Source organism: Anser cygnoides, chromosome 3, assembly GCF_040182565.1.
Source record: "Anser cygnoides isolate HZ-2024a breed goose chromosome 3, Taihu_goose_T2T_genome, whole genome shotgun sequence".
NCBI lineage: Eukaryota > Metazoa > Chordata > Aves > Anseriformes > Anatidae > Anser > Anser cygnoides.
Window position 1 is genome coordinate 69849414 of NC_089875.1, and position 26155 is coordinate 69875568.

The following is a 26155-nucleotide window of genomic DNA, read 5'->3' on the forward strand; positions in this document are numbered from 1 at the left end:
TTTAAATTAGACACAGATATTTTTAGTAGGTATCTTCTATTACTTATAGGATTAAGGATTAAATCCTCACATGTAGCAAAAGCTCTTCACAGCCCTCAGTGTTAATAAAGTCAGACTCCAAAGTCTATATTCAAAAATGTTTGGGCACTTTTTTCCTTATCTTTCTTGTCACCTTCCAGTTTAGCCTCCAGGACATGCAACATGTAGCCAGATGTGGATAAAACACACCTTCTCCAGCGCATACTGTCTGGACATGATCCAGTTTCAGCTCAGATGCTGTGTGATGCTCAGTTCAGTCTGCCTGGCCAAATGGCTCTGTATGTCTTTGAGGTTGGCGTTACACTTATTGGTTGGGTTGTTGTAGGGCTGCAGCCAGCCTGGGGCTGGGGCTCACAGTATGGCCCACGCAGGTAGCCAAACATCTCACATACATCTCTCCGACTGCACTGAGACTTCCCAGGGCCCACAGCCATGAAGGGAATAAAAATTTTCATGTACCCTACTGCATTACTACCACATGTCCTGTTGCCAGCCAGACTTCTCAACATCAACTGAAGGGTCTAAAGTCCCCATATGATGCATGGACAGGCTTGGGTTTCACATGGAAATCCTATGAGTCAAAACTGTAAGAATCTGTGTGAACAACAAGTGCTAAGCAGAAGGATTTGCTGAGCAAAAGCACTATTCAGGGACAAATACCCGCCTGGGAAGCAGAAGAAAGAGAACCACAGCTCCAGGCCTACATAGTTCAGCTTTGCTCATGTCCAAGTGGTCCAGGATTGCTGGCAGAAATAGTGTGCACCTCATTCCCGACTCCTCGAAGAGAGCAGGAGACCTGTGAGGATATCCTTGGAAAACTAAAAGGCTGGAGAGCAAATTCTGGTTAACATCATTAATATAGATCAGATGTAGCCCCTGGAGTGGATGAACTTTTGTTTTATACCACTTTCCTGCTGAGGGAACTGCTTGGCTTTGGGGTGAAGCCTGGATGTGCTCCAGCAGTTATACAGGATGGGCTATAAAATGAAGAGAAAAAGGCCACTCTGCAAAGCAGAGAGGCAAACCTATCTGACAGTACAGATGTATCTTTAGTTTCTTCTGCTGACACTGTTCCACTTCGTGTAAACTTTACATTGAGAAGACCAGAGATCTGATTTTCTTCCAAGTGAGCAAACTCCGTGATCTTAGTATAGGTAACTTCCTATATTCTAAAATTCTTTTAAAATTACCCATGCTATCAATTCTAATAATGAGTATGTTGGTAGCTTCAGAAATGGAATTGAAAGAGAACTGTTACATCTGGGGCACCAAACGTAGTTCCTCAGCTCTTTTTTCAAGAGCCAGAAGATGGATAGCTGCTATCTTAAGCATGCCAGTAGGTTGGCCATGTAATCTCTACAATTAATGTAGTTACCAAGTAGTGAAGGATGGGGGCTGTCAGAAACTCACTGGCTGTAGAGAAGGACAGATTCAGTTTATCAGGCAGTGGCTGGCACACCTACTTGTGAAAAAAAAGTGTAGAGTCTAAGTAAAGATGCTGTTAGAGGATGCTGGACACTGGAGCTAGATCTGAAGGCTGATCAAACTGAAGAAGAAAAGACCCTATTAGAGACAAAGCAAGGGCTGTTTATTGTTCACCCTTGTGTTATATACTTGGTATTTTTACTGTAGTGTGGATATTCTAAAACACATTATTTTAATTAATTAAATTTTGAGTGATTTCCATGTATCTTGATGAGAAACAGCTGACATTAAAATGTCATCTTCTGAAAAAAACTGAATGATACAAGAATTAAATATGACAAGAATAAAAAAGATGAATAATATCAAACTCTAAATGTAGAATTTCACTGTATGTCTTTTTCTACTGTAGCAACCAGGGCACAAGGGCAGTATGAACATGTGGCCCTTTATTTGATCAAGGATAATAATCAACTAAGCCAAAAGGAAGGGAAGTAGATTTTCCTAGTTCAACTGCTAATATAATCTTCTACGTGTTTCCAATTGTGTAACCATTGCTACATGCAGCATTGTTAAATGGGAAGAAAACTGTGCAAATAATGAAGAACCCAAAATATGGAGAAATGGTATCTGGTGTTACTAATTATGAAATGGGCACAATGTCCTGCCTCCCTCCATTTCGGATCCCAGCCCTGCTTTTCCCCTGCTTTCCCTGCTCATGTCTCTGTTGACAGGTTCAGTGAGAATTGATTCTGCTGAACCTTGTAATTGCTACAAATGTGTGGTGACCATGGAAGAAGCATACTTTGTGGCAGGATCTCCTGCTTTCCTGGTCTTTCACCATCACAGTAACGGTGATTATCTGCGGTCTAATCATTAGCAATGCTGCAGCATCTCTCTAGAGGCTAGAGATACCTATAGTCCTACCTATACCTATCATTTTCATCTTGAGGTGTGGAAAATGTGCCTCTTTTCAAGCAGAGCATCTTCAGCTACTGTCCACATAGACATGCCAAGACAGCCAGTGACCAGTTGTCCTCCTTCCTGAAGCCCCCATTGAGAAACAGGGTAAAACTCTTAAGTCCTACTTTGCAGGCACCAATTCTTTTCCATTCTCCAGCTGCATCTTTCAACCAAGTGCCAAAGCACACTGTTTTTCTTTAGAAATGTGCTGAGCTGCTCTGAAAACGCTGAAGGACATTGAATGTATCTGGGATGCCAGAAGTACTAAATATCATAGGAAGGAAGCATTCAACATAACTCACATGACCAAAAATGTTTGTAGGAGCAGTGAAGAGGCTGAGTGGCTCTCTGACTTCCTTAGCATGAGGGTGATTTCTGGTCTCCATGAATGGCTGGCATTGAGACTCTGGGCAGAGCTCTTCGTTCTCTCTTGGAGATAGACAGATAGAGCATGCCTCTAAGTATAGTGTAGGAAGGGAAGATGTTGAGCTCAGGAGCAACTTGGAAAATTATTTTTCTCCCTCTGGTTTTTCAGATTCATATAATTTATTGCAAGATAATTCCTCATGGTTATGCTCATCTTCTGAGAAACACCCAAAATAATTTTGTTGTTCTCCAGACTTCTGCTTTAACTCCCCAGGAACGCTGCTTATCACACCTTACGGTATCAACTTCTCTTCTTGTTCTGACTTTATCCTCTGCATCCATCTACAGTTTCTGATGTTATACTTACACATCCACACATTTTTCTCTGTTTGCAACATTAACCTATTAATACCCTTACCACAATCAAAACTCTGTGGCTGCCTGTGCAATTAGATTTCCAATTTGTACTCATGACAGATCTTGCACACAAGTGTGGATAATGTAACCAGGTGGACCCATGCAGCAATATCCCCAAATCTCAGTAAAGCTCTAATAGACTCTAATAGACTCTAATAACTTATATCTAGTTTCAGCTTTTTCCCTTAAAATACCTATGTGGTTCCTTGAAACGTTTCCCTCTCCTATGAAGAAAGGCTGGGAGAGCTGGGGATGTCCAGCCTGGAGAAGAGAAGGCTCCGGGGAGACCTCACTGAGGTCTTTCAATACTTAAAGGAGGCTTATAAAAAGGACGGAGAAGGACTCTTTACTCAGGTAGATAATGATAGAACAAGGGAGGATGGTCTTAAACTACATGAGGGTAGATTTAGGTTAGAAATTAGGAAGAAATTCTTCACTGGAAGGTATAGTGAGGCACTGGCACAGGTTGCCCAGAGAAGCTGTGGATGCCCCATCCCTGGAGGTGTTCAAGGCCAGGCTGGATGGGGCCTTGGCCAACCTGATCTAATGGGTGGTGTCCCTGATGTGGCAGGGCGTTGGAACTAGGTGCTCTTTAAGGTCCCTTCCAACTCAAGCCATTCTGTGATTCTATGATTCTATGAATGTTTAAGTAAAATAGACTTGAAACTAATTTAAAAGCTCTTTCCAGCTCCAGGAACAGACTGAGTTCCTTAGTCAATATTGTCTGTCCTGTATCCAGACTTCAGAAAGATTAGACCCTAAACCAAAACCTAACCATATACCTAAGCTTATACCCTGTCAGTTATGTACAGCTAAATGACCACGTTGACAATGGCCCTTACCCTGGCTTGATGACTTCTTTCAGGCTTGCACGTAATTTGGGTTTACCAGGTTAAGGTAACCTAAACCCCAGCTCTAAACTAAAGCCTGTCTAAGTGTAAAGCTAGTCACAAGTCCAGTCCTAACATTAGGAATTACTCCAAGACTCACATTTCGGAAGCTTCTCTCTCTTTTCTGGAATGCCTCCTAGACTTAACATTGATCTTAGCTCACACTGTTACAGATCCAGGCCTAGCCTTTTATTCCAACTCTTAGATGAAGCTAATGACTGTGTCTATGGCTTTTACTAATTTTAAGGCTCTATCTAATCTTAAATCCGTAATTAGTTCAGATTCATTGGTTTATGTTGGCCTGAACCCCAGCCATGACTTTAAATTCCCCTGTGCCAGCCTCAGACATCTGGTTGACAATATGGTCTCCGTCAGCTAGAACATCAAATTATTCACACTTAGAAAGTTACTTCTAGACCTGACTTTAACCTAAAGGGCCCATCTTCTTTAATCTCCATATGTAAACTTCAATTCAACTTGAAGTTTACTTTTAAGACTAGATCTTGAAAAAATCATATGTAGATCAGCTGGTCTGGCAACAGGTTTCATATGAGTTCAACAGCCCCTGATAAATGCACAAGTAACACACTTTCACCAGTTCCTGACCAAGTAAATCTTAATTCTGACTACAATATTAATAGACTAATATATTAATCTGTGTTAATAGATTAATCTATATTAATAGATTAGGTCTGTATTTTGTTTCATTTAGAACTAAGCACATTTTGTGAATCTCTGTAAGCAGCAGCATTAAGCTGAGCTTGATGCTTCTAAATCTAATATTCACTCATGGTCTCAACTTCATGTTGACCCAACCCCTGCAGTTAACCCTAATGCCAAAACTAACTCAGACTTAAGCTCCACCCTGACCAAATCCCTAAGAATAAAGCAGCAAACTTTCCCGAATTAGGGAAAGGCCCCACTCTCCAGAGCTATAAACCAAGCTCAGGCATTATGCATGCTCATGCAACATGGTAGAGTGAATCCCAGCCCCTAAGCCCAGATATAACCATTCCTAAATTTAACAAACTGAGTTCATCATTAAAGCTAGACCTGTGGTGTATTTCAGGCTGCCAATTTCATACAGCCTACCCTTGCCCAGGCTCCAACCCTAAGGCTAATACCAAATATAATCCTATCCCTAACACTTGATTAGTGATTGCAATTAAACCTTAGCCCAAAACTATTCATACAAACAGCTGCTACATACAGCTCCAAATTAAACGTTATCTCTTCCCAGGTACCAAAGTCAGGTAAGGCCTCCTGTATTACCTAGATCTAATCTCCAGCAGGCAGCCTCAATGATTTTAGATGTAGCGTGATGGCCCCTTTATGCACAGCAGTATTTGGTGCTGCGGGGCCCCCTGCATGTAGCAGTGCCTCTTTGTCCACAGGTGCATCATTAACAACCCGTATTGTTACTCTCTTGCTCCTACTGAGTCCAGTGTTTTTCTGCCTGATCATTGATTCTTCTCCTACCACTTAGTTTCTTCTTTCCACCTCAACCCACTGCAGAGCAGGCCCCCTTCCTCTCCACAGGCACTCACTATGGGATGGAGGGAGCTGGCAGAGTGCTGACCTACCCAGTAAGACACATTTGGCATGTGGGATGACAATGTGACACTCAGGTTCGTTGTGGAGCCCAAATCAGGAACCAACTGTGCCAAACCAGTGTTCAGTGCCACTTCTTTGCAGTTCTGTCCTTTTTACAAGTAATTTCACCGTGCTTTCTCTACACATTTGAAGGTAAAGGCAAAATGTCTTTTGCTAATTGTGAGTCTAGAGTAAAATTCTCATGGTCCTAATTGTCTTCCGAGAATTGCATTTTTCTTCCAGCATGAATTATGTAAATTTTCCTGCTGCACTGCTAGGCACGGAATCATGCCACACAAGACAATTGATTCTTCTCCAATATTGCTTCTTCATGCTTGATCTAATTTGTATTAAAAATCTGTTTTACTTTAGAACTGACAGCAGGTTTAACTTGTTCATCCATTTTGCCTTTTCTAGCACCTGTTCAAATTCAGTGATATTGGCAAATAGATCAGAAGGATTTCACTTGTATCTTTCCTTCTCATGGAGAAGCAAAAAAACAAACACCAAAAAAAGATCCACTTTTCAGTAATATTCATTTGACACTGATTGTGCTCAATATCTACATTTTTTTTTTAAATCTCAGATTTCCTTGCATGCATATATTAGAAACAACATAGTAATGCGTATACAAAAGTGTAACTGAACTGAGCATTGCAGACCACCAAGTAGCCACTCCATTAATTCCCTATGTTATTTACTGTAATGCTGCCACACATCCAAAAGTAAGAATCTTCCCATGGGGTATCGCCAAAAAATGTGAGCAATTGTGTTTTCCACTGATAAAACTTACTCCATTCATCAAACCACACATTCAACTGAACTGGTCATGAGAAGGACATTTCTCATTTGGTTTTGTTGGATACAATTATCATGTTTTTGCCTTGTTATGCAACTCTGAGAGAGATTCCGCTTAACTGGCTATTTGAATATTAGATTTTTTTTTTTCCTGCTCTTTACTGTTTATAATGAACTGAAATTTACAACAGTGTGATACTTCATGGTACTCTGAGTTTTGCAGCCATCATGAGAATCGGCACATTTAATGATAGGCTGTTGTTTCTTATCTCAGATAAAGGGCAGATAAGGTAGTTTATGCCCCACCCAAAAAAGAAAAATCCCCAATGCAAAATGGCTCACATGAAAAAAAGAGAAAATGATGCATATAAATTACATATGAGTCACTTTGTGCCACCAACTGTGCTTTTTATGTAGGACCTGATGGACTAAAACCCTGTCTGCTAGTGGTTGCCTACTTCCTCTAAATTATACATATTTACTCTCATAAATTCAATGATCTAGGAGTTTCCAGTTTAAAGTAATTATATAGGCCATGCCATTTGTCAGCAGAGGGAGCCAAGTAGTTCCGAACAGGGATATCTCTTCCCTTTCTACTTCCCTTCCCCATCTTATCCCACTTGGAATGGGAGGGATCTCCGCACTCACAACAGATGAAATCTGTGTTGACCAGTTTAGATGGAGATCCTGAATTTATAAGACTAACGTTAGGAGAAAATGTATCCTGTTTTGAATAATTATGCAGAATTAACTATTTTGCAGTAGTTACTACACTTGCTGTAAAGTCGTGCCCAATAAATATTTGCTTGTATTACCACAAAATACCATTGAGAATTTTTGTTGAAACCAAAACTTTCCTGCATCAGTATAGCATTTTTGGTTGCAACATAAGACTTCACCCTGAATTAAGAAGTGATTGAGCTGGAGTCTTCATCTTTATTACTGAACTATGATGTTTCAATTCTGCATCAAATATGTCACATCAGGAATTATTCATGAGCTAACCCTGTCAATGTTCTTTATTACTTTTTTTTTTTTTTTTTTCCCTGTGGTCAGACTTTTCATTACAGAAAACATGGAAGGAACTTGGACATTAAATAGGCTCAATTCAGAAGACTGCATTTAAATTCAAATTTAAATCTAATGTTGGGTCCATCTGATTATAAAACGACATCTGTTGTTTCATGAATGTGTAGCAAGAAGCTTATAAAATAAGTGTATTCTTTTCTCTGTCCTCTTTAATATCATTAAGTAAATATTCTTCACCTGGCTTCTTCAAAAAATACATGAATTAATATTTATATATAGAATATCATGGCACTTGTAAAATATTTTTAATTAAAACAGCTGATCTGGAGGATTGCAAAATTTTTTGATCATCTTTACTACTTTGGGGCTGAATACACACAATTAGCTTATACCCATGAAAGCCGATGGACATCTTTTTGTGGATTTCCACCAGTATAAATTTGGGGATCATACCACAAGTAATATCAAAATCTCATGACATTTTGTGGCATTATTTCATTTGTTTCAGTTAACCAGCTACAGTAGCAGGCTACTGAAATTAGTTAGCTAATGATACCTGCATGTTTTGTTGGTTGTATTTTAAGAGAAAGTGGTCCATTTTAAAAGAAAAAAAAATATCCCACAATATGTTTTATTTATTTCCTGAGGACTTTCACTTACACAAATAGGCACTAGACATTTGAAATTGACTTTCCAAAGCACAACACAGTTAAAAAAAAAAAAGAATTTGGCTTAGTTTCATTTAAAACAGTAAAAATTGACCTTGTAAACATTTCCATAGGAGGTAGGATACATACATTTGACAATTTGTCAAATAAGAGAAAGTAAACAGTTACTCTGTGGTCCTAATAAATAATGAGCAACACAGGCATTAAATAAACATTTTTATATAAAAAGATATAAGTGAAAGACTAAAATAGCATTTTTAATAAATTAGGAAGAGATGTAATCATTTCTTTACAACTTAGTCTTGCTTTCAAGAATCACTGGTTCTTTATGCTCACCCTGAATTTCTGACTTAAAAGCTGTAATGAAACCAATCCTGAGTTATTCACAAGCAGGACACAATCTGAATATAGCTTCTTTTCCATGTGGAGGGGTGCTAATATCTCTAAAATGGCTCTACACCTATATATAATACTTTTCTAATTCATCAGCATAAAAAGATTGCCATCATAGCCTTAATGTCTGAATTTGGAAAGTACGCTTAAGGCACTGACATGTCTGTCCCAGTTCAGGTTCCCCCAGCAGCTGCTCCCATGAAGACTGTGTTGATTGGTGGTAAAGATGATACCATCTCCCTGCTTGGTGGGCCATGAGACTCCAGATTTTCCTGAGGAGGGAACTGACCAGATGTTCCATACATACACTGGGAAGAAGATGCGGTTTGCATGTTTGAAGCTGTGGGGAAAAAAGGTTATCATCATTGCAAGTTTTCTATCTATTGTATTTAACAAAAAACACGGTACAATTTAATCTGATGGAAGCACTTATCTACCAGGTGCATCATCTGAAGGACTGAAATTTCAACAGTCTTATACTTCACTCAATTTACTTATACTTCTATAATTTTTCTTCAGTGGCTCCTCACAGCATCAGGGTATAGGTCAAAACCTCATGTCAGTGAACTCAGCTAAAAATCCTGCTCCAGGCCTGACAATTACAGCCTGAGTATAAGCCATCTTCTATGAAAACTGTGCAAAGCTATTTACATTTGCTATATACATTTTTCCATATCTTGCACCATTCAGGTCCATGTTCACTGATGGTACCACTGCCACCACCTGGAACATATCAACACAGAATACAAGAGACGCTTGGTGGGCACAATCCTTTCATCGTGGTGCTGGCTTTTTCCCCTTCCTTAACATCCTTAAAAGAACTGACTATTGAATTCTTGCAGAGCCTTAAAAATTCAAGTAATGACTGATCTTCTGTGCATGCTTAACAGGTAAGTAGTAGGAAGAGGTAACCTTGTGGAGAAACGAACAGGCTGTGCCCTAGTTTACATCTTCCAAGCAATACTTGTGAGCTTTTTGGGAATATAAAAGCAAACTCAGCTACCATTTTTTTGATGCACATGCCAAATTAGGTAATTTCACCTAAAATTCACTGTCAGTAGGAGGTTTGCCTAATTCACATAGTTGAAGCATAGGACAGGAAGGGAGTATACTACAGGAAATATGTATGTAGACTTCCATGTTCATTTGATCTGCTTCACAGCGAGGATCGTAAAGAGCCCTTAGAGGAGCCCAGTTCATTATTAGCTCACTTAACAGTTAGAAAATATTTCCTAATATAGATTTTCCTGCAATTCAGGCCAGCCATTCCAATCCTCATGGACAATATATCACAGCCCTCTTAACAGGAACAAAGAGTTATTAAAGCCACTGCCTTGCAATTTTAAGGAAACAATATCTTATGATACATCCCAGGTGGATGTATTAGCTATTTCATCTCTATATTGCATCTTATATGTAGTATATGTGAGCTACAGTTTAACTCTCAGCACTTGTTAAGATGCCAAACAGTTCATAGCTCTTCCTCAGTACTGGATATACTTACGCATAGGAGTCCGACAGACAATAGAAGGTGGGGACTCTGTGTAGTATGAGCCTGTTTGTTTTCTTCCGCTGTCATCCAAGATATTCAGTGGATCATGTATATCATTGTATGATGGCAATGATCGAATGCTACTTACACTGCTGATTACAGAAACATGTTGATCAACCATTGATCCAAGTCTGTGAGATTCTGGATAATTTATATTGTTTCCATAATATCCTATTGACAGGAGATTGAAAAAAAAAAAAAAAAAGAGCGGAGCGAAATTACTATTGAAAAGAAAGGAATAGGTAATTATTGGCTGAATCCCTCAAGAATAAGGTTATTTATGTACGTATATAGCCTAATAACATCAGTAACTCATGCAATGATTGACCCAAAAGAGGGGTAGGTAACAAGGGTGTAAAAAATCCTAGGAATTCAGTCATGCCTTCAGTACAGAATTGCAGCTCCATTCTAAGTTCAGAATTAAAGAGTAGCCTGTGATCAGAGGACAGAAGAGATGCCATATGGACTCATATCAGTCATGTGGACTCATGGAAGGGAGTTCAGTGGTCCCTTCTGAAGCTGACAGTCAAGGAAAATATACATGGAAAGAAATTCTGCATGGTGATACAGCATACACAACTTCATATATAAGCAATATTTCCATTGTGTCTTTCCTCCAGAAGAGGGTGGCCTTTTGCTGACTATATCTCTGAAGCAGATTGTGGCAACAACTTTACACTTGAAGCATGGGAAATATTAGGGCCAAAGTCTCAAGTTAATGCTAATGCAAATTTTTATTCATTTCTCTTTCACCATCTTGAACCTAGGACTAGAATGGCCCAGTATGCTGATCCCAAAGGTAAGTTATCTTATGCCTGCTCTGCTTCAGAGTAGGTGTTCTGGGGACTGTTCAAGAGATTGCTAATCACAAAGGAATCCTGGTTTTGCTTCCATTGTGAAAGACACAGCAGTGGTGCTAGAAGAAGATTGGCATAGGTGCAACAGAAGCATCTGAGGTCAACTGAGGATTCCCCAGAGGAAAATAAATCCTGAAGTAGCTTGTTAAGCTGCTTTGCAATCTATGTGTGCCATCAGAGAAGTGGAAAACGGGAAGGTATAAATAAGAGCAGAAAACAAGCTTCCATAGGAAAAAGCAGAGAAAGACTCTTTCACTCCAGCACAGAAAGAGAAACAGAAGAGAAAAATAAAATATATTTGTATATATTAATACCGTTGGAAGCATTAGGGGCATATGTTGCTCCTGGACAAGTAGACACTGAGTTGCTCAAGAAATTGAAGCTCCCAGTATTCAGAAACTGCATACTGTGAGTGTCCTGAGGCATGGATGAGGGACCATAACTGGAAGGAGATCTGGCACTGTACGGAGATACAGCACAACTGTTGTTGAAGTAGTCTCTGGAGAACTGCTGTTCACTTAATGCATTGAAACGGCTGTGCTCTGCTCTGTGGTGGTAAACTCCCGGCGTGGAATGGGCCTGAGTTCTGAACATAGCCTGGTAATTGGAATTGTTTCCATAGTAATTCTGATTACTTTGCGACAAAGTCTGATAAAGGGGTTCTGAGTAGGAAGAGCACTGTGAATGTGTGGATAACACCGGGCCTACACTTGGAGGCCTCACAGCCATCGGCCCCTGGTTGATAACGCTTCCTCGGCTGACCAGGGTGGGTGAAATGGGTGGAGTCATCAGGTGACCAGTGCTTTCAGACAGCTCCATCTGACCTGGAATAATAAACATTAGCCATCAATAGTGTTACTACTGCAGTACTGCTGAATACACGGAATGTGTTAAGACACACTGGTGAAGTGCATGTTACCATCTGAAACCTTTACAGACAATATGCATTGGCTCCCACCTGTACAATGCTGGTTCTTTAATTCATGGTTTAGGGCTAGGAAACATCCCAATTTCATTTTCCAGATTGGAGGCTTCCACATTCAGTGTGAAATTCCAGCAGATACAAGCCTTGTGCACTCAAGATGTTATTGTTTGTTCATGCCTCACAAGAACTTCATCAAGCCATGACATGTAGGGTATTTTTACCATTGTACCAAGAGGATCTCTTACTGGCAGGGCTCTACAGTTGTCCCCTTCCATGAATCAGCGCAGAAGATGAGCTTACGAAATGTTATTTACCAGAGGTCCTCATAAATACATATGGTCATTTTTACTCTTACAGTAATGTGATGCCGTGGATTGAAAGAGTAACAAGCAAATAGGAGAGACTAGGAGAACAGATACATACCTGTCAGCTGCATATTTTCACTGTCTCCTGTGGCAAAGGGATTCAGACCAGAAGGTACACTGCTGGGCTGGCTAGCTGACAAGGACACATAGGTTTGCTCTGCTAGGCACTCATTTTTGACTGAAGTGTCACTGGTCAGAGGAGCAGCTTTGTTACGATTTGCTAGGAAGCAAGAGCTGGGTGATGCAGTAAAGGTGGCTTTGCTTGCATCTGGAAGAGTAAGTGAAAACTGTTGGTGGCTGTTATGAGTGCTCATTGCACATAAATTCAACACTAGTATATAGGCAGCACATGAGCTGCCTGATCTGTTCATGACTTTGGTTGCTTATTTTAAAACCCAGCGAAGCCTCCATCTTTTGCATGCAGTTGAAAACAAATATGCTCTACTCTTGATCTTCCCAGACGAACTGTCTGAATTGTATTCTGTGACCACAGATCTACAAAATAGATGCTGATGGTGTTATCAGTTCCTTACTGAAGTCATCATAGTAAAGACATGGATTAGATTTATTTCCTTGTAATAAATGTCAGCAATGAAGTCAAGCAAATTACATTAAGGCTCATGATACTTCAGCCTGAAGAATCAACAATGGGAGTTTTAGAATGACAGAAAGTCTGTCTGTTTTCATACAGACATATAGAAAAAAGCATTTGTTATACTCGGTTGTTCTTCAGTTTTCTGCAGACTACTGATAAAGTCAGTGGAACTTTTGGTATTTTCCAGTGGAAACCGTAACTTCACCTATGGTTTCAAGGACTTCACCTAAGTGTTCAAGGAGAAGGCAATTGCTACATGGGACAAGGCATTTCCTGAAGGATGATTTAAAAGAAAAAGTGCATCCATCTACTCTCAGATAAATTCTATGCAAGTTTCTTGCAGCAAAGTGCAGATTTAGAGTAATAACAACCAAAGACTTAAGAACTGATTACAGATGTTAATGTCAATCAAAAATAATTCAACAGAGCCCAGTGGAGTTCCATTGCATTTTGGGGATTAACTTGAACCAGAATTTGATCCACTTCTTATAAAAGACCTGGAGCATGTGTCTTCAAACTGTATAATTCTGAAGAAGCCTGGTAGCTGGAAAATATACAGGATACTATTTTAAGCTCTTTTTATTTCTTTTCCATATAGTAATACTTCAGTCAGATGTTAAGTAGGGTTCCAACTTGTGTTCCAATCTTGCAGGCACATTCACATTTTGTTAACATTTAATACATTCCTAGTTCAAGGTGTAATTACATATTTCAGCTTTGGCAGAAAAACTGGATTGGGAATTCCTGCTCTCTCTGCAATTTTACTTCTTTTCACACTGCAGATTGTGGTCCTTCAGTTGCATCCACAAAACTGTTTGAAGCATCCAAGATCACTTCAGTGATCCTGTGTATTCACATTCCCACAAAACATTATTAAGTGAACCATGGTTGACAGTGGGAATAAATTGCTGAGTGAATGTTCACAGCCTTTTCAGGTGGATTTGACAATGTCACATAGAACTACACCTTCAGAAGACTGTAAGTCTGCTTTTGCTTAAAGTTCAACAAATATGCAAAATTCTAAAAATGCAGGAACACATTCAAAAGAAACAAGGTCTAGTTACCTAAATTCTTCATGTATTTGTCCAGTAGATTCTGGAGTTCTTGTTCCTTGTCATTGTTGAACTGTGTCTCCATGGCAAGCAGGATGTACTCATCTAGTAGCATGCGGACCAAATGAAAAGAACCTTTTGGAGGAGAAAGAGAGAGAGAGTAGCTGAGTTATCTTTGTGACCATCTCTCACCACTCTACAAGAAGCTGGTGAAACAAACAAATAATTGTGGACTTTAAATGACCTGGCAAGACCAACAAGGAATAGTGCCTAACTTCTAGCTCTAATCTCTCTTTGCACTGGCCCACCTAGCTCAATTGTTTACTGTCCTGTAGGCTATTTGACCACTAATTACATCAAAGAAAAATACTGATGAAAGTGAGACATGCTTTATTCTTGAAGAGGGCACACAGTGGAGCTAGATAAGGCTGAAGTCTGCTAGAATGCCTCCGCTCTATTTCTGTTTGCCTTGTGCTAAATAACCAGACAATAACTGGTGAAGTCTTTGACCTCATTTCAAGGATATATGACATTAAAAATGTGTCTGTCCTTACAGCTATTTCAAATAGCCTCTGAATTTTAGAAAATGATGTACCTACTACTACAAAGACAAGTTGAGAAATGATGTACTGGATTTAAAATGGATTTAATTTGCTCTAACATTTTCTATTTTATAAAATATTCTGAGAATTCCCCAGACCAAACATTTCTAAAGATGGACCTGTGAACCTTAATTTTTAAAACCACAGATACTGTTGAATTGAATGTCTGCTGAACCCAGAATTAAATAACACTAGCGACCTACCAAATTCATTGTGCTGTTATGAAAACAAACCCTTCCCAAACTGGTCCACATGTAGAACTAATAATTTAAATCTTCAGTCTCCTACTGAGATACATAGTTACAGCTCCAGTGGTATATCAAAAGAAACAGCTTCTAGCTCTTAAATGGCAAAGCAGTATCAAACAGCAATTCAAGAGAAAAATACCTTCAGAAAATGAACATGTGACACAGATCACCAATAAGTTACTGGTACCATTTACTGTAAAATGTTAGTTTGAAAAGCACATTATACAGTATTTGTGGCTTTGATCAAAGAATCTTTAGACTATGACAGGCTTCTCTGCTGAGGAAGTAGTGGAAGGTAGATAAATGCCAGCACTTATGTACAAAATATAAGTGTTTTTCAAAGTCCAGGTACCAAAACTTGATGCGTTGTTTAGAGTTAGGTTATGCATCACTCGAGCACCGAAAAAACTCCATTTTAGAAGAAAGTCTTGAGCCCTCTTCTTTAATGACCTCCCATTTTGCTTGCTTGCCTGAAAGACAGAAGTAGTAAAATATTGTAGGTATGCTAACTTGCTTTCTACACACAGGAGAGGATAAAGGAGAACTGAATATTCTTGAGAGTTCAAGGAGTCCTTGACTCAGGCTAATGTGGTAGAGTGGATCAAGCTGCCTGAATCAAACTGTTTTCAGAACGCATGTCCTAAAGTGATAAACAGCAGCATTCACTCTTTACAATGCAAACAGAGTAGAGCTCTGACCATGTTAGATGAAGCAAACTGTTTACCACTTGGGTTCTGGCTGTGCTCTGAAGACATATAAATTAGCTTGTATTCTAATACTGAAGACGGCAAATTGTTCTGTAAATATACAGGTATACAGAGCAAAAAGAAAGCAATGACAACAAAAAATCACCCTCTAGTGCCATGTTATTCCACATAAACAGGGAACACAAATTAGTCTCTGTAATTTATTATAAACTGTATAATACCTGCCAGACTTTCTCTCAGAAACTGGTGTGTTTACTATTGTAACACTGAAGCTTTTAAAGTTGCTCACTTCATACTGTCACTTTGTTCTGGCTGTGGTTTGTTCATGTGGTAATAGTATGCCCTGTTGCTTTCTCAAGCAGCAAGCAGAAAGAAGCTATTGTGTTTTTATAGTAACAACACTTTACACAGATAGCAACGGAAGGATTATATGTTCTGTAAATGATTAGCTCTTGCTTAATAGATCTAGACTCAGGACTTGCTGGTATTTCTTACCCCTAAATACAGGAAAACAATGCTAGGAAACATATGTGTTAACTTTAATAATTACAGTACTAAATAGAGGATGCTGAATGGGAGAGTACTTCAATGTTTCTGCCTGGTCTGTTTATTCAGAATTGTGTTTTAAAATTGTGGAATCAATTCTAGACTGTAATCATTCAGTTCTAAAGCAAGCTGCGATTGCTCAGCTTCACTGGGAGTTTTGTGTCTAGGCAAGTGCATGTAAAGACTTGGTTGGGTTTAGTTGCCCTGACGCACCCAAAGCACCTCATTGTCCTGCTAACATATGACAGTAAATAGTAGTAAAATCAGACTGTTTTAGAAAGAAAGAAGATATGACTGTCCCACTGAAATTTGGGAAAACAGGTGAAGAAAGGGAAAATGACATGCCCACTTCTGTAAGTGGCAGAAGAACTCTTCTGCAAGCCAGTCAAAGCTAACTGCATTGCCTCTGCCTCTTGCACCCATTCATACCAAGATGGTCCCTAAAACGATAGACAAGATAACATTTCATTTCCAGACAGAACAGGACCTTATGGGAAGACCAGTCTTTAGAGCTAGTAGTAAGCAATATCATGTGTAACATTTCTTTCTGCTAATTTACATTAATTAGTGTCTCAAATTGGGTTAATATCTCTTCCTTGAGATATAATTGAGAACTCACTTTGTTCTGAACCATAGTGTGATCATTCATAACTACATCTATATAAAATACTTGTGATTAGAAAGCATCTTGTAAATCAGGGAAAAAATCCCACCAAAAGCCTCAATTACCAAGTTAAGCACCTTATAAAGCTATAAAACTCTATCTTTCATCTTAGTCTGTACAAATCCTGCTGCAGGTTAGCTACTTTTGAATCCATCTGCTGCACTAACCTATACCACATGCAGTACCATCTGAATAATACGAAGGAAAAGTCTGCTTCTCTAAAGGACAACTTTGGCTCACCTTATTCACTGGGCAATACCCCTCTGATTCTGCATGCATGCACAGATAAGTTATTTTTTTTTCCGTGTAGAGCTTATGACAGTGCTGACTTTCATGTTTTAGTTAAGATAGGTAGTTTTTTCACAAACATAGTTTTTTCACTGACTTAGTTTTTTCAACAGCACTCAACATGATTAATCAATAATCTTCACTTTCACACCAAGTGAAGAACACCCTGGTCACAATGAGGATATAGAAGCAGAAATGACAGTCTCACATAGGAAGTTAGTGGGACTGCATAGTTAAAGGACTGTATCAAGAATAAGGGGAGTAGGATTTGGTCTCGAGTCAAGCAGAATATTTGACAGATACCTTGATAACCCTTTGCTCAACCACAGTATCCAACCATTCAATAAATGATTCCACAGTGGCATTCTTCTTTAGAAGGTCCTTCAGTTCTTGGAACACTGTAATAGAGTCATCTACCACGTAAAAAGGAGAACATATCATTGCATGCTATTCTGAACATGAGAAAAAGCCACTCACCAGCCATATGACAATATTGTAGCATGGAAAGGAAAGGCAAAGAATTAGAGCAGTGAAGAAATGAGCAATTATTCAGCAAAGTAAGGAGACACACATCTATGACACATACATATTTTAATTATTTTAACACTACAGTCATACAGTATAATTTTACAAGAAGATAAAAGAAAAAAAAAACACTGCTATTTCCCATGCATTTTTAGGTTCAGCCTTGAAAACTTATCTGTTACTAAGTTTAGCAGAACAGATTTATCTGTGATGTGGCTGACGTGTACACTGTCTTATGGTTTCCCTTATGTTTTACAAATTTCTCACAATATAAGGTAAAGTTAACTTCCCTACTTCCCATTTGGAAGAAAGTGCCTGTATGACTGGTTATTTTGCCTTTTCTTTTCTTAGCTGATGTGGCAGAAGAGAAAAATAGAAAACAATTACAGAAGAAATAGGAAGTGGACTACTCAAATTAAAATATGAATAGGATTGTGAACCATTATTTAAGAGAACAAACTTTTATGATCAATGTAACAGTCCTTAGAAGATGACACATTATTATTGCTCTTCTTTCAGCTCCCCAAACTCTGATCATCATGCTTCCTATGACAAAGTTATATTTTCAAAAAAGAAGACAGCTAATTCTTTTTTTTTTTTTCCCCAAAATAGCTACGTATAGCAACATGTAAAAAAAATAACACCCTCAGAATTCTTACTTTACTCCATTCTATTTTGTCTATGAAAATGGCTGTTACAGTTTATAGATAATTGTATGTTTTTTTAAAGGTCAACTTTCAGCCAAAAACAAAACCAAAAAAGTAAACTAGCTCAAGTATCCATTTAATTAAGCTATAATTACTGTCAACTTTTGAGACTTTTTTTCGAGAATCTCTGCTAATATCCCCACATGATCAAGACAAAACTTCAAAAGGGATTTTGTTACAATTAGCAACTGACATGAAAATTATTTTTTCAACAGCTGTTTAAAATCTTCTACCCCGGATGACTTCCCAGTGCAAGCTTCCATTTTTGTAGGACATACTAGGGCAAAAAATTGGTTTTCTTAAACTAATGTTAACACTGAGCTAGATCAGGAAATGCAGTGTCACTGTGCCTTTTCTCAGTCCATCTCCAAGTAGACTAGCATGGCAAGGAATGAAAGAGTAGATTTCTTTTAATGTTACAAATATATCACCATGGACTTACATTCACTGTAGACTTCCCCATCAGAATCTGTGCTCCCTGAGACTGCAAGGAGTGCCTGAGAGCCAATACTATTCAAATCAACTTTTTCAATATCCGACACCATGGAATTCACCACGTGCTGATCAAACAGGGCTGGCCGAGCAATCTGTAAGAGAAAACAAGGTAAAATGCTGAGAAGCCTGAAAGAATTCTCAGAGAAGAATCACGAGCTGTCTTTTCATGGTTGTTTTTTATAGGTCAAATGTGATAATGTTTCTCTTCAATTAGAATTCTAATGCTCTTCTAATGTGCCTTCCTTTCAGCTCATTTTCACAATGTCACCCACAAGTCTGTCTTACTATTTATACAACAGAAAACTAACTCAAGGTGAATAAATAGTGTATCTACAGCTATTCATGAGGGCTGCACTCTCAAAAGCCCAAGCTGCTAGCATTTAAGCTCCCAGAAAGGTACTGTTTCCTTTTCTACAATCTAACAAACCATCCTATGGAGGTGTCTCCCAATTGCAGACACTCGTATCCTGCCAACTTAGCATTGGAGCACTCAGCTACCTATCACTTACATTCCTTTCAGTCAGACTCCAAAAGAGGTAAGTTCACATCATGGGCAAGACAGTGAAACTTTGCTAGGCATGAAGGATTATGTGATATTTTCCCATTTAGAACTAGAACAAATACCAAAAATTCCACTTTATCATATGATTGCCTAAAGTTCCCATGATGGTAATTCACTATAACCATGGTCTTTCCCCTCTTTTTCCTCTCTTTTCTACTACTTCTTTTGAAGTTCAGAACGTCTTGATAAGATCTATTTCTGTCCTCTTCTTTCTTACGTGCTGAAAACTACAAGATGCAAGTCTTTCATGGAAATATTGATTAAAACTTGAGGCATTACATCTCCTAGCCAGCAAGACGAACTGAATGTAATTGTCAATTTTCTGATGTATAAGTCTTATTCTCTTTACCTGTGCTAGGTGTAAGAATGATGTCTGCCGTTTCAGGGAGGAAACAAATCTTCGTGCAATAGGCAATTTCTTATCTGTCAGGATTTCTGGTAGATTTTCCAAAGAAGAAACAACCCACTGTTCCCAGTTTTTTGCAAAATTTCTTATATCTGCCAGTAAACTACAGCAAAAAATGTGTTTTAGAGAAACATCAATAAAAACTGTCTTGCATTAATTAAAAAAAAAAAAAAAAGGTTTTCAGTCTGTGATTCACAGACTCCTGGACAGATCTGTGAATTATTCCTCAGGTAATCCTGAAAGGAAACAGATGTCTGATCATCATAATGCTAAAACTGACTATATTTTGATATGTACCCCCCTCTGAGAAAAAAAAAAAAGTAAGCCACCTGTCAATTGAAATAGGTTGAAAACCACTAGTATTAAGAATAAACCATAAGAAATCCAATAACTTTTAGAGATATCTGAAGCTTGAAGTCTTAGACATAAAACTCCAAACATGACAACCTCCAAGAAAAAGGAAAAGTGAGAAGATTCAGAGGTAATTTATAACAATCCTCTTATTAATATCTTGCTGAAAATAAAGCTTAGATATCATGATGATGCATAGGACATAAACCTGAAAAGTATCTTAAAAAAACACCTTTATACAATGTAAGCATTTTTTTTTGGGGGGGGGGGGGGGGGGGGGGGGGGAGGGGGATAGGGCCTCTCCTAGGGTTTTAGTGTAGAAGAAACATATTTCAAGATATTCAACGAGACACTGAAACAGGACATTAAAATAGTGTCTATCATTTTAAGGCCATTCTACTTCTATAGCTGTCCTCAAAGCTGATCGTATTTTGTCATACACATTCAACTGTTATAAAAATGAACATAAATATTGTGAGAAAATTTCTCTAGGATATATAATTTCTATTTACTCTATATTTTCCTGGAACATGCCTAGCAATCAGAATATAGAGTTATTATACCTACCTTTCTGGCATTTCTTGCATCGTTGCAGGGATGAGTACATCTGTGAGGACCTTCAAAAAGGTAACAGAAAATGATATCAAGCTTCCATTGGCCATTTATTCATTCATGTCTTATCTACTTAGATTATAAAGTGATAAGGACAGGGAGTTTATACAGAATAAAGCCATTCAACCTACTGTCTAGATTTCTCCCAACACTATTAGATAGGAACATATGTATTATATATATTTATCATATACCTAGATATCTCCCATTCCTAATATATGCCTCTTTGCAGCATGCTAGTAAAACAATAAAGTGTTATCACTCCTGTCTTACAGTAGAGTAACCTTCCAAGTTCTCAAGAGCTGTTTGACTCTTTCTTTTACCATACTGCATGTGGCACTGAAGGTGTTCAGGGTTTAGGATAAATCTCTTATGGCTAAGTGTGGTGAGGAACTGTGTTGGCAAAAAGACTCTGCCAACTGGCCTGCCTCCTGGGGCATTTTATTGCAGGGGACAAAGTTGTTGGACTATATTCCAAAAATCTGTTTCCACCAGTAATGCAAACACTTTGATAAAACCACAGTAGTACTCCTCCTCCTTTCTGGCAGCTGTGCTGCCAAGAATATCTAACATGATTATGAGTGAGAAATGGTGAGATGGACAAGAGAGAGAATGATAGATTTATGATCTTTGAGTAATTCTACCTTATCAGTTTTCTAATTTGGGCTCCTGTAGTATTTCTTCTTCTGTCACTTTACATATTTATTACAAGTAGAGTTAGTATTGATCTACTGGGACATCAGGTTTATAGCAGGAAAAGCCTCATAAACACAAGGTACAATATAACCTCTACAAGTAAATGAGGTTTAATGACTCATCTCCAGGGTAGTAATTATGATCTTCAGTGCTAATCACCTTCTTACTTTATAGCTTGATATGTTTCTAAGACATACCTGTTTTCTTCCTTTGTGTATTTTTCCCCTGTTTTTGTACATTAAAGAATGACAAATGTATGACAATAAGGTAGTAGGTGCTAAACAGCCTCAAGTCTCTTCCTTTGACTGCTTGGTGTTTTTTATTAAGCCATTAATTATTTCCTCCCATTGACAGGTAGTTGTCAAACGTGTTATAGAGGGTATGACAATCTTTCTAACTATATAGCGGGGCATCCTGATATTCTTTGATATTATTTTTGCACAAGCAAAAGCTATACTATGGCTGAGATTATCCATTGAACTAAATACCTAACTTACCTTATACAGAATTGAGTCACAAACGCAGAAGATGTCAACAATGATAGGATTTTCGAGCAGGGGAAGAAGATGGTCAGGCATTCCTTGCCAAAAATGTAATAAGAAATGCTGAATCTAAAAGAACAAGAATCATGGACATAAACAATGCTTTCTTGTCTGCCTGTGCATATATACCAAGAATGTGTATTCAAACAAACTTACCTCTTCAAAGTTCCCATTAATTGCATTGTCAAGGACACACTGACAGTGTGTTTTGTACATCATGATAAGAGTATCTACCTATTTTGGAAGAAAGAAAGATTAAACAGTTTCTTAGCTCTCTCTCCTTTCTTGCTATAGTGATCTGTAGCTTTCTGTAGCTAGAATTTAAACATACAAAATAAACTGAATTACAATGCATAATTACAAGTAGAGTCTGTATATCTTGAAGTGATGACATCATTCAACTCTCTTTTTTACCCACATCTCTAAGTCTCAATGTTACTGTCAGAACTGTAGCATTTGAATCCTGTATACAATGTGAACATGTGGATATCAAAGTAAGACAATAGCTAGATTAGCCAGTCAGATGGCAAGGTAAATTCACTTTCTGAAAGCTAAGATTAATCCTAAAGAGTAGTGCAAGTTAATCATTAGGCTACTATAGGCGTCTATGAGTGTTCTGAAACATCATCTAGTTGGACAAATGAGAAAATAGCTGCCAGTCATTTGGTCAAAGTTTAATCGCTGCCTTACATGAACTGAACTTTAAAAAGCAGAACTCCTTTTCATCTCATCAGGCTAATTTATCTGAGTGGAGTGTTCCCTTATTTTAATAACCCTGCAGAGATATTACAAGAGTTTGTAAAATATTACCATAAATCTTAAGATTTGTAGTAAATTACAAAACAAGAGTTTTGTAAAATATTTGAAGGAAAGAAAGATGGATGCTAGCAAAACCATTCTTACTGTCTAGAATTATGAAAAGTTTTGTTACAGCTTGTGAACTTCCCCAGCAAACCAGTCCCAGGTTTTGAATGAATTTAGTACAGCTTTATTTCAATAGGTCTCACATACAGATTTCTTTGGAATGTACTTTCCTGACTTTCACAACTCCTTTTGTAGCTACATGTCTTTGAAAAAGAGTGGCAAAGGCTGAGATTCAAGAACATTATGAGGCTTTTTTTTTTTTTTTTAAGGGTTTGTTGAAAATTTGAGTTTTGGGTTATTTTCTTCAGAAACATAAAATGCAGAAACTATCAATTTGTTTTAGCGCAGACTGATACATTTACGCAATCTCCAGCAAATTCAGCTGCATACAATTTTTAAGACCTTTAATGAAGGAGTCTAACTTCATGTGTGGTGCTTCAACAGAGTATCTAAAGTTCACTTAGGCATTTCCTTGACTTTAAAGACTTGTAAATGTCATTTAACTTTTGTCCTCTGTCAGAGCTTTAAATATTGTTGTAATCATATTATTTTGGATGAATCTTAATTTAGGGGACTGAGTGATGGGACAGTAAGTGAAGGGATAACAGTGTGAACTGCAGGAGAGAGTTCAATAACTCTTGGCCAGATAAGCTGAGTGAGGGGAAAGACAATAGAGAAAGAAAACGGGAAGTAAGAACAAGGAATGAGGAAAAAGGAGAGAGAAAGAGGAAGACACACACATAAATTCATATCTCTTCCCCCATCATCCTTGTAACTCCAGGAGTCTGTTCCCAGAGGAAGTCACCTACAACGGGCCCTCTTGGGCCCTTGGGTCACCTGGTCCCAACACCAGAGCAAATGCACACTGCCAATTCAAAATGAAGACAAAATGAGTTTTATCTTTTTGTTCATTGTTGGTGTGGTAAAATCCAGTTTTTCTTACAGTGTTGTATTGGATCTGTAAGGAACCTCAAATTCTCCTCAGATTTACATGTTACAAGAACACTGTATATATGAGAGATGTCAATTCACTAATGGAGTCTACTGCAGCAGGTGATGTACACTACTGAGGACACCAGTTCTTGGGCTTTCTTTAGAACCTGTAAGATTTCCACCTAAGATCTGTGTTCTACAGATGGCTCCTTTTGTTTAGTTCTTCACATCAGGAACCCCAGGCTTCACTACTTTTACAGAACAAACTTAAAAGCAATGTATGGCTTATAAAACAAAAATCATTAAAGCAACATATCTCAAGACAACCACCATCAGGACCCATACTGTTGTTTAAGCTAGAGAGTTCACAATTTGTACCAGAAAGATGTCTAGCACAGTTCAGTAATTTAGCAGATCAGAAATATAACACAGACTTAACACACATGCAATCAGTTAGACATAAAACATACTACAGAAATACTTCTAACTAACCCTTAGGATAATCCCCAAAATCCCATATAGTCAGATTTTCACTGATTATTTTCAAACAATTAATGAATGAGTGTAAAGTTCATCCAATTATTTGTTGTGAATTATTTGTTCTGATCTAATCAGAACAAAATTTACCTTAAATCCAAAGGCATTTGGAATGAATACAACTCTGAGTTATTTGTTTGTTTAGCTCTCCCTGTCTTACATACCATCAGTTTGTAAAATACTAGGTCAGTTAATAGGTAAATAATTCAACCACCTTTCCAGTGGAGAGCCAGTTAATCGGTGTTAGTAAAGGTTTGCCCCCTCTATAAATCAGTCACCTCTGTTTGATTGTGGACATTTCTGGCTCTTTCATGTCAATACCTCAAAGGCTAAGATATGAAGAAACATTCTGTGGCAATTTTTGATCTGTAAGTTAGAAGAGAAGTAGCTCATATTTTACCTTGTCTTTAGAAATGCACCCCTGAAGCAAAAGATGTTGAGCACTTGGAAACTCTGGGAGGAGAGTTCCAGTTTTGGAACTCAGAGAATATTTCCGAGTGAAACCACCCTGAAATGTGAGGGAAAAACAGTAGCATTGAAGTACTTAATACAGCTTTAGCTGAGTCAAACAATTTCTGCTGAATTTGTATATTACCTAAAGAGTCTCTCAACATTCCAGAATATTTACATTCAGATCATCCTTCAAAATAATGATACTTATCCAGATCTGGATTTCTGCTCAGAAAAGCAATTAAGGACGTGCCCCTAGATCTAAATTCTACCAATTTGAATTTTCAGAATGATGCAGCCTTCGAGACACATTACTTCATGGAATTCTACAAGCTTTGAAGTTAGCCTGTGTTTAAAAGCTAAAGTAGAATATAATCTGTTACTCTCCTCTACAGTAGAGGCTTGTGACATCCTCAGAGCAACCCTAAGTTTTACTGAATATGTATCTTTCTTGTGCAAGGATATAGGGTACTGGTAGTATTATTGATTTCATCTGCTCTCTTCCCTCTCTGATAGCATTACAATAGTGGGTTCTGCTGTTTTACTACAATAACCACTATTTTCGTTTATCATAAAATTTGATAATATTTTATGGCATTATAGGTGTGATGGCATGTAGGGCCTATGGACACTTCTGAATGATGTATTTATTATATAGGTATCTGTGATTGTGGAAGACTTGATGTGAAGCCCCAGAAAATATCTTCCAGTTCTGTCTCCTACTGTATTGAAATAGATACACATAAACATATGTACCAAGAGCTTTGTAGGAAAAAAAGGCAGGATCCTGAGCTGCATGCCCTCCTGGGGCATGATGCTGATTTTAGCTGGCTTCCTCATAATCTGTTGAAATGACAGAAAGTTTGGCCATTCACCTCAGAGACACTAGACTTGGTTCTGTGAACATTTTTGTCCATAAGGACAGAATAAAACTGTGCTGGGTAGTACAGGCACATACAGTCACAGATCTACACAATAGAAAGAGCCCTGTACAGCAACTCAGTCCTGAAGTTCCAAGTCAGAGGTCATAGACTGAGCCTGGAAAGAGGAAATGCAGTTTCAAAGGGACTTACAGGAAAGGAATATATTATTTTGCTAGGGCTAACTCTTTAACAACAACAGAAATAAAAAAGAAAGGGGGGTTATTAACAATATGATCTCAGTTTTATATCTCAGTAACAATAGTATTCCCAGAGGTTTCATGTTCTCTAGCTACTTTACTGATGCACTGTCAACACTGACCTGGAGACAAGACAAACTTTTCTTGAATTATATTAAATTCTGCTGATCTGAGAGTTCCTTGCAGTTCTTAGAGGTCACCTCTCTAGCCTCTTTGGCTTGTAACTTCTGAAATATCATAAACACATTTTGTACTAGTTACAGACTGAGAAAACATCTTGAATAGTTAGATGTGAGCCTTTGAAGAGATGAGATTTGCAAAGGATGAAACAACAGCCACTTTGTACATGCATTTACTAACCAGAAGCAATATAAGA

At 38.1% G+C, this 26155-nt stretch overlaps 1 protein-coding gene across 2 annotated transcripts in view; it reads right to left on the minus strand.

Annotated features, from left to right (window-relative positions):
• Window positions 1-8134: 8134 nt before the first annotated feature.
• RFX6 (regulatory factor X6) overlaps window positions 8135-26155 on the minus strand; it is a 38774-nt gene continuing 20753 nt past the window's right edge. Inside the window, exons 7-19 of one of the 2 annotated variants that reach the window (XM_048065596.2) lie at window positions 24610-24717; window positions 22032-22109; window positions 21831-21944; window positions 20593-20642; window positions 19618-19777; window positions 18654-18798; window positions 17283-17392; window positions 15127-15244; window positions 13937-14059; window positions 12336-12545; window positions 11302-11811; window positions 10219-10301; window positions 8135-8918 (exon numbers count right to left, since the gene is read on the minus strand). In XM_048065596.2, the coding sequence (XP_047921553.1) occupies window positions 8691-8918; window positions 10219-10301; window positions 11302-11811; window positions 12336-12545; window positions 13937-14059; window positions 15127-15244; window positions 17283-17392; window positions 18654-18798; window positions 19618-19777; window positions 20593-20642; window positions 21831-21944; window positions 22032-22109; window positions 24610-24717 (2037 nt within the window). In that variant the 3' untranslated portion in view covers window positions 8135-8690. Of the gene's footprint in view, window positions 8919-10082; window positions 10302-11301; window positions 11812-12335; window positions 12546-13936; window positions 14060-15126; window positions 15245-17282; window positions 17393-18653; window positions 18799-19617; window positions 19778-20592; window positions 20643-21830; window positions 21945-22031; window positions 22110-24609; window positions 24718-26155 lie in introns of both variants that reach the window. The other variant, XM_048065595.2, reaches the window with a different exon arrangement.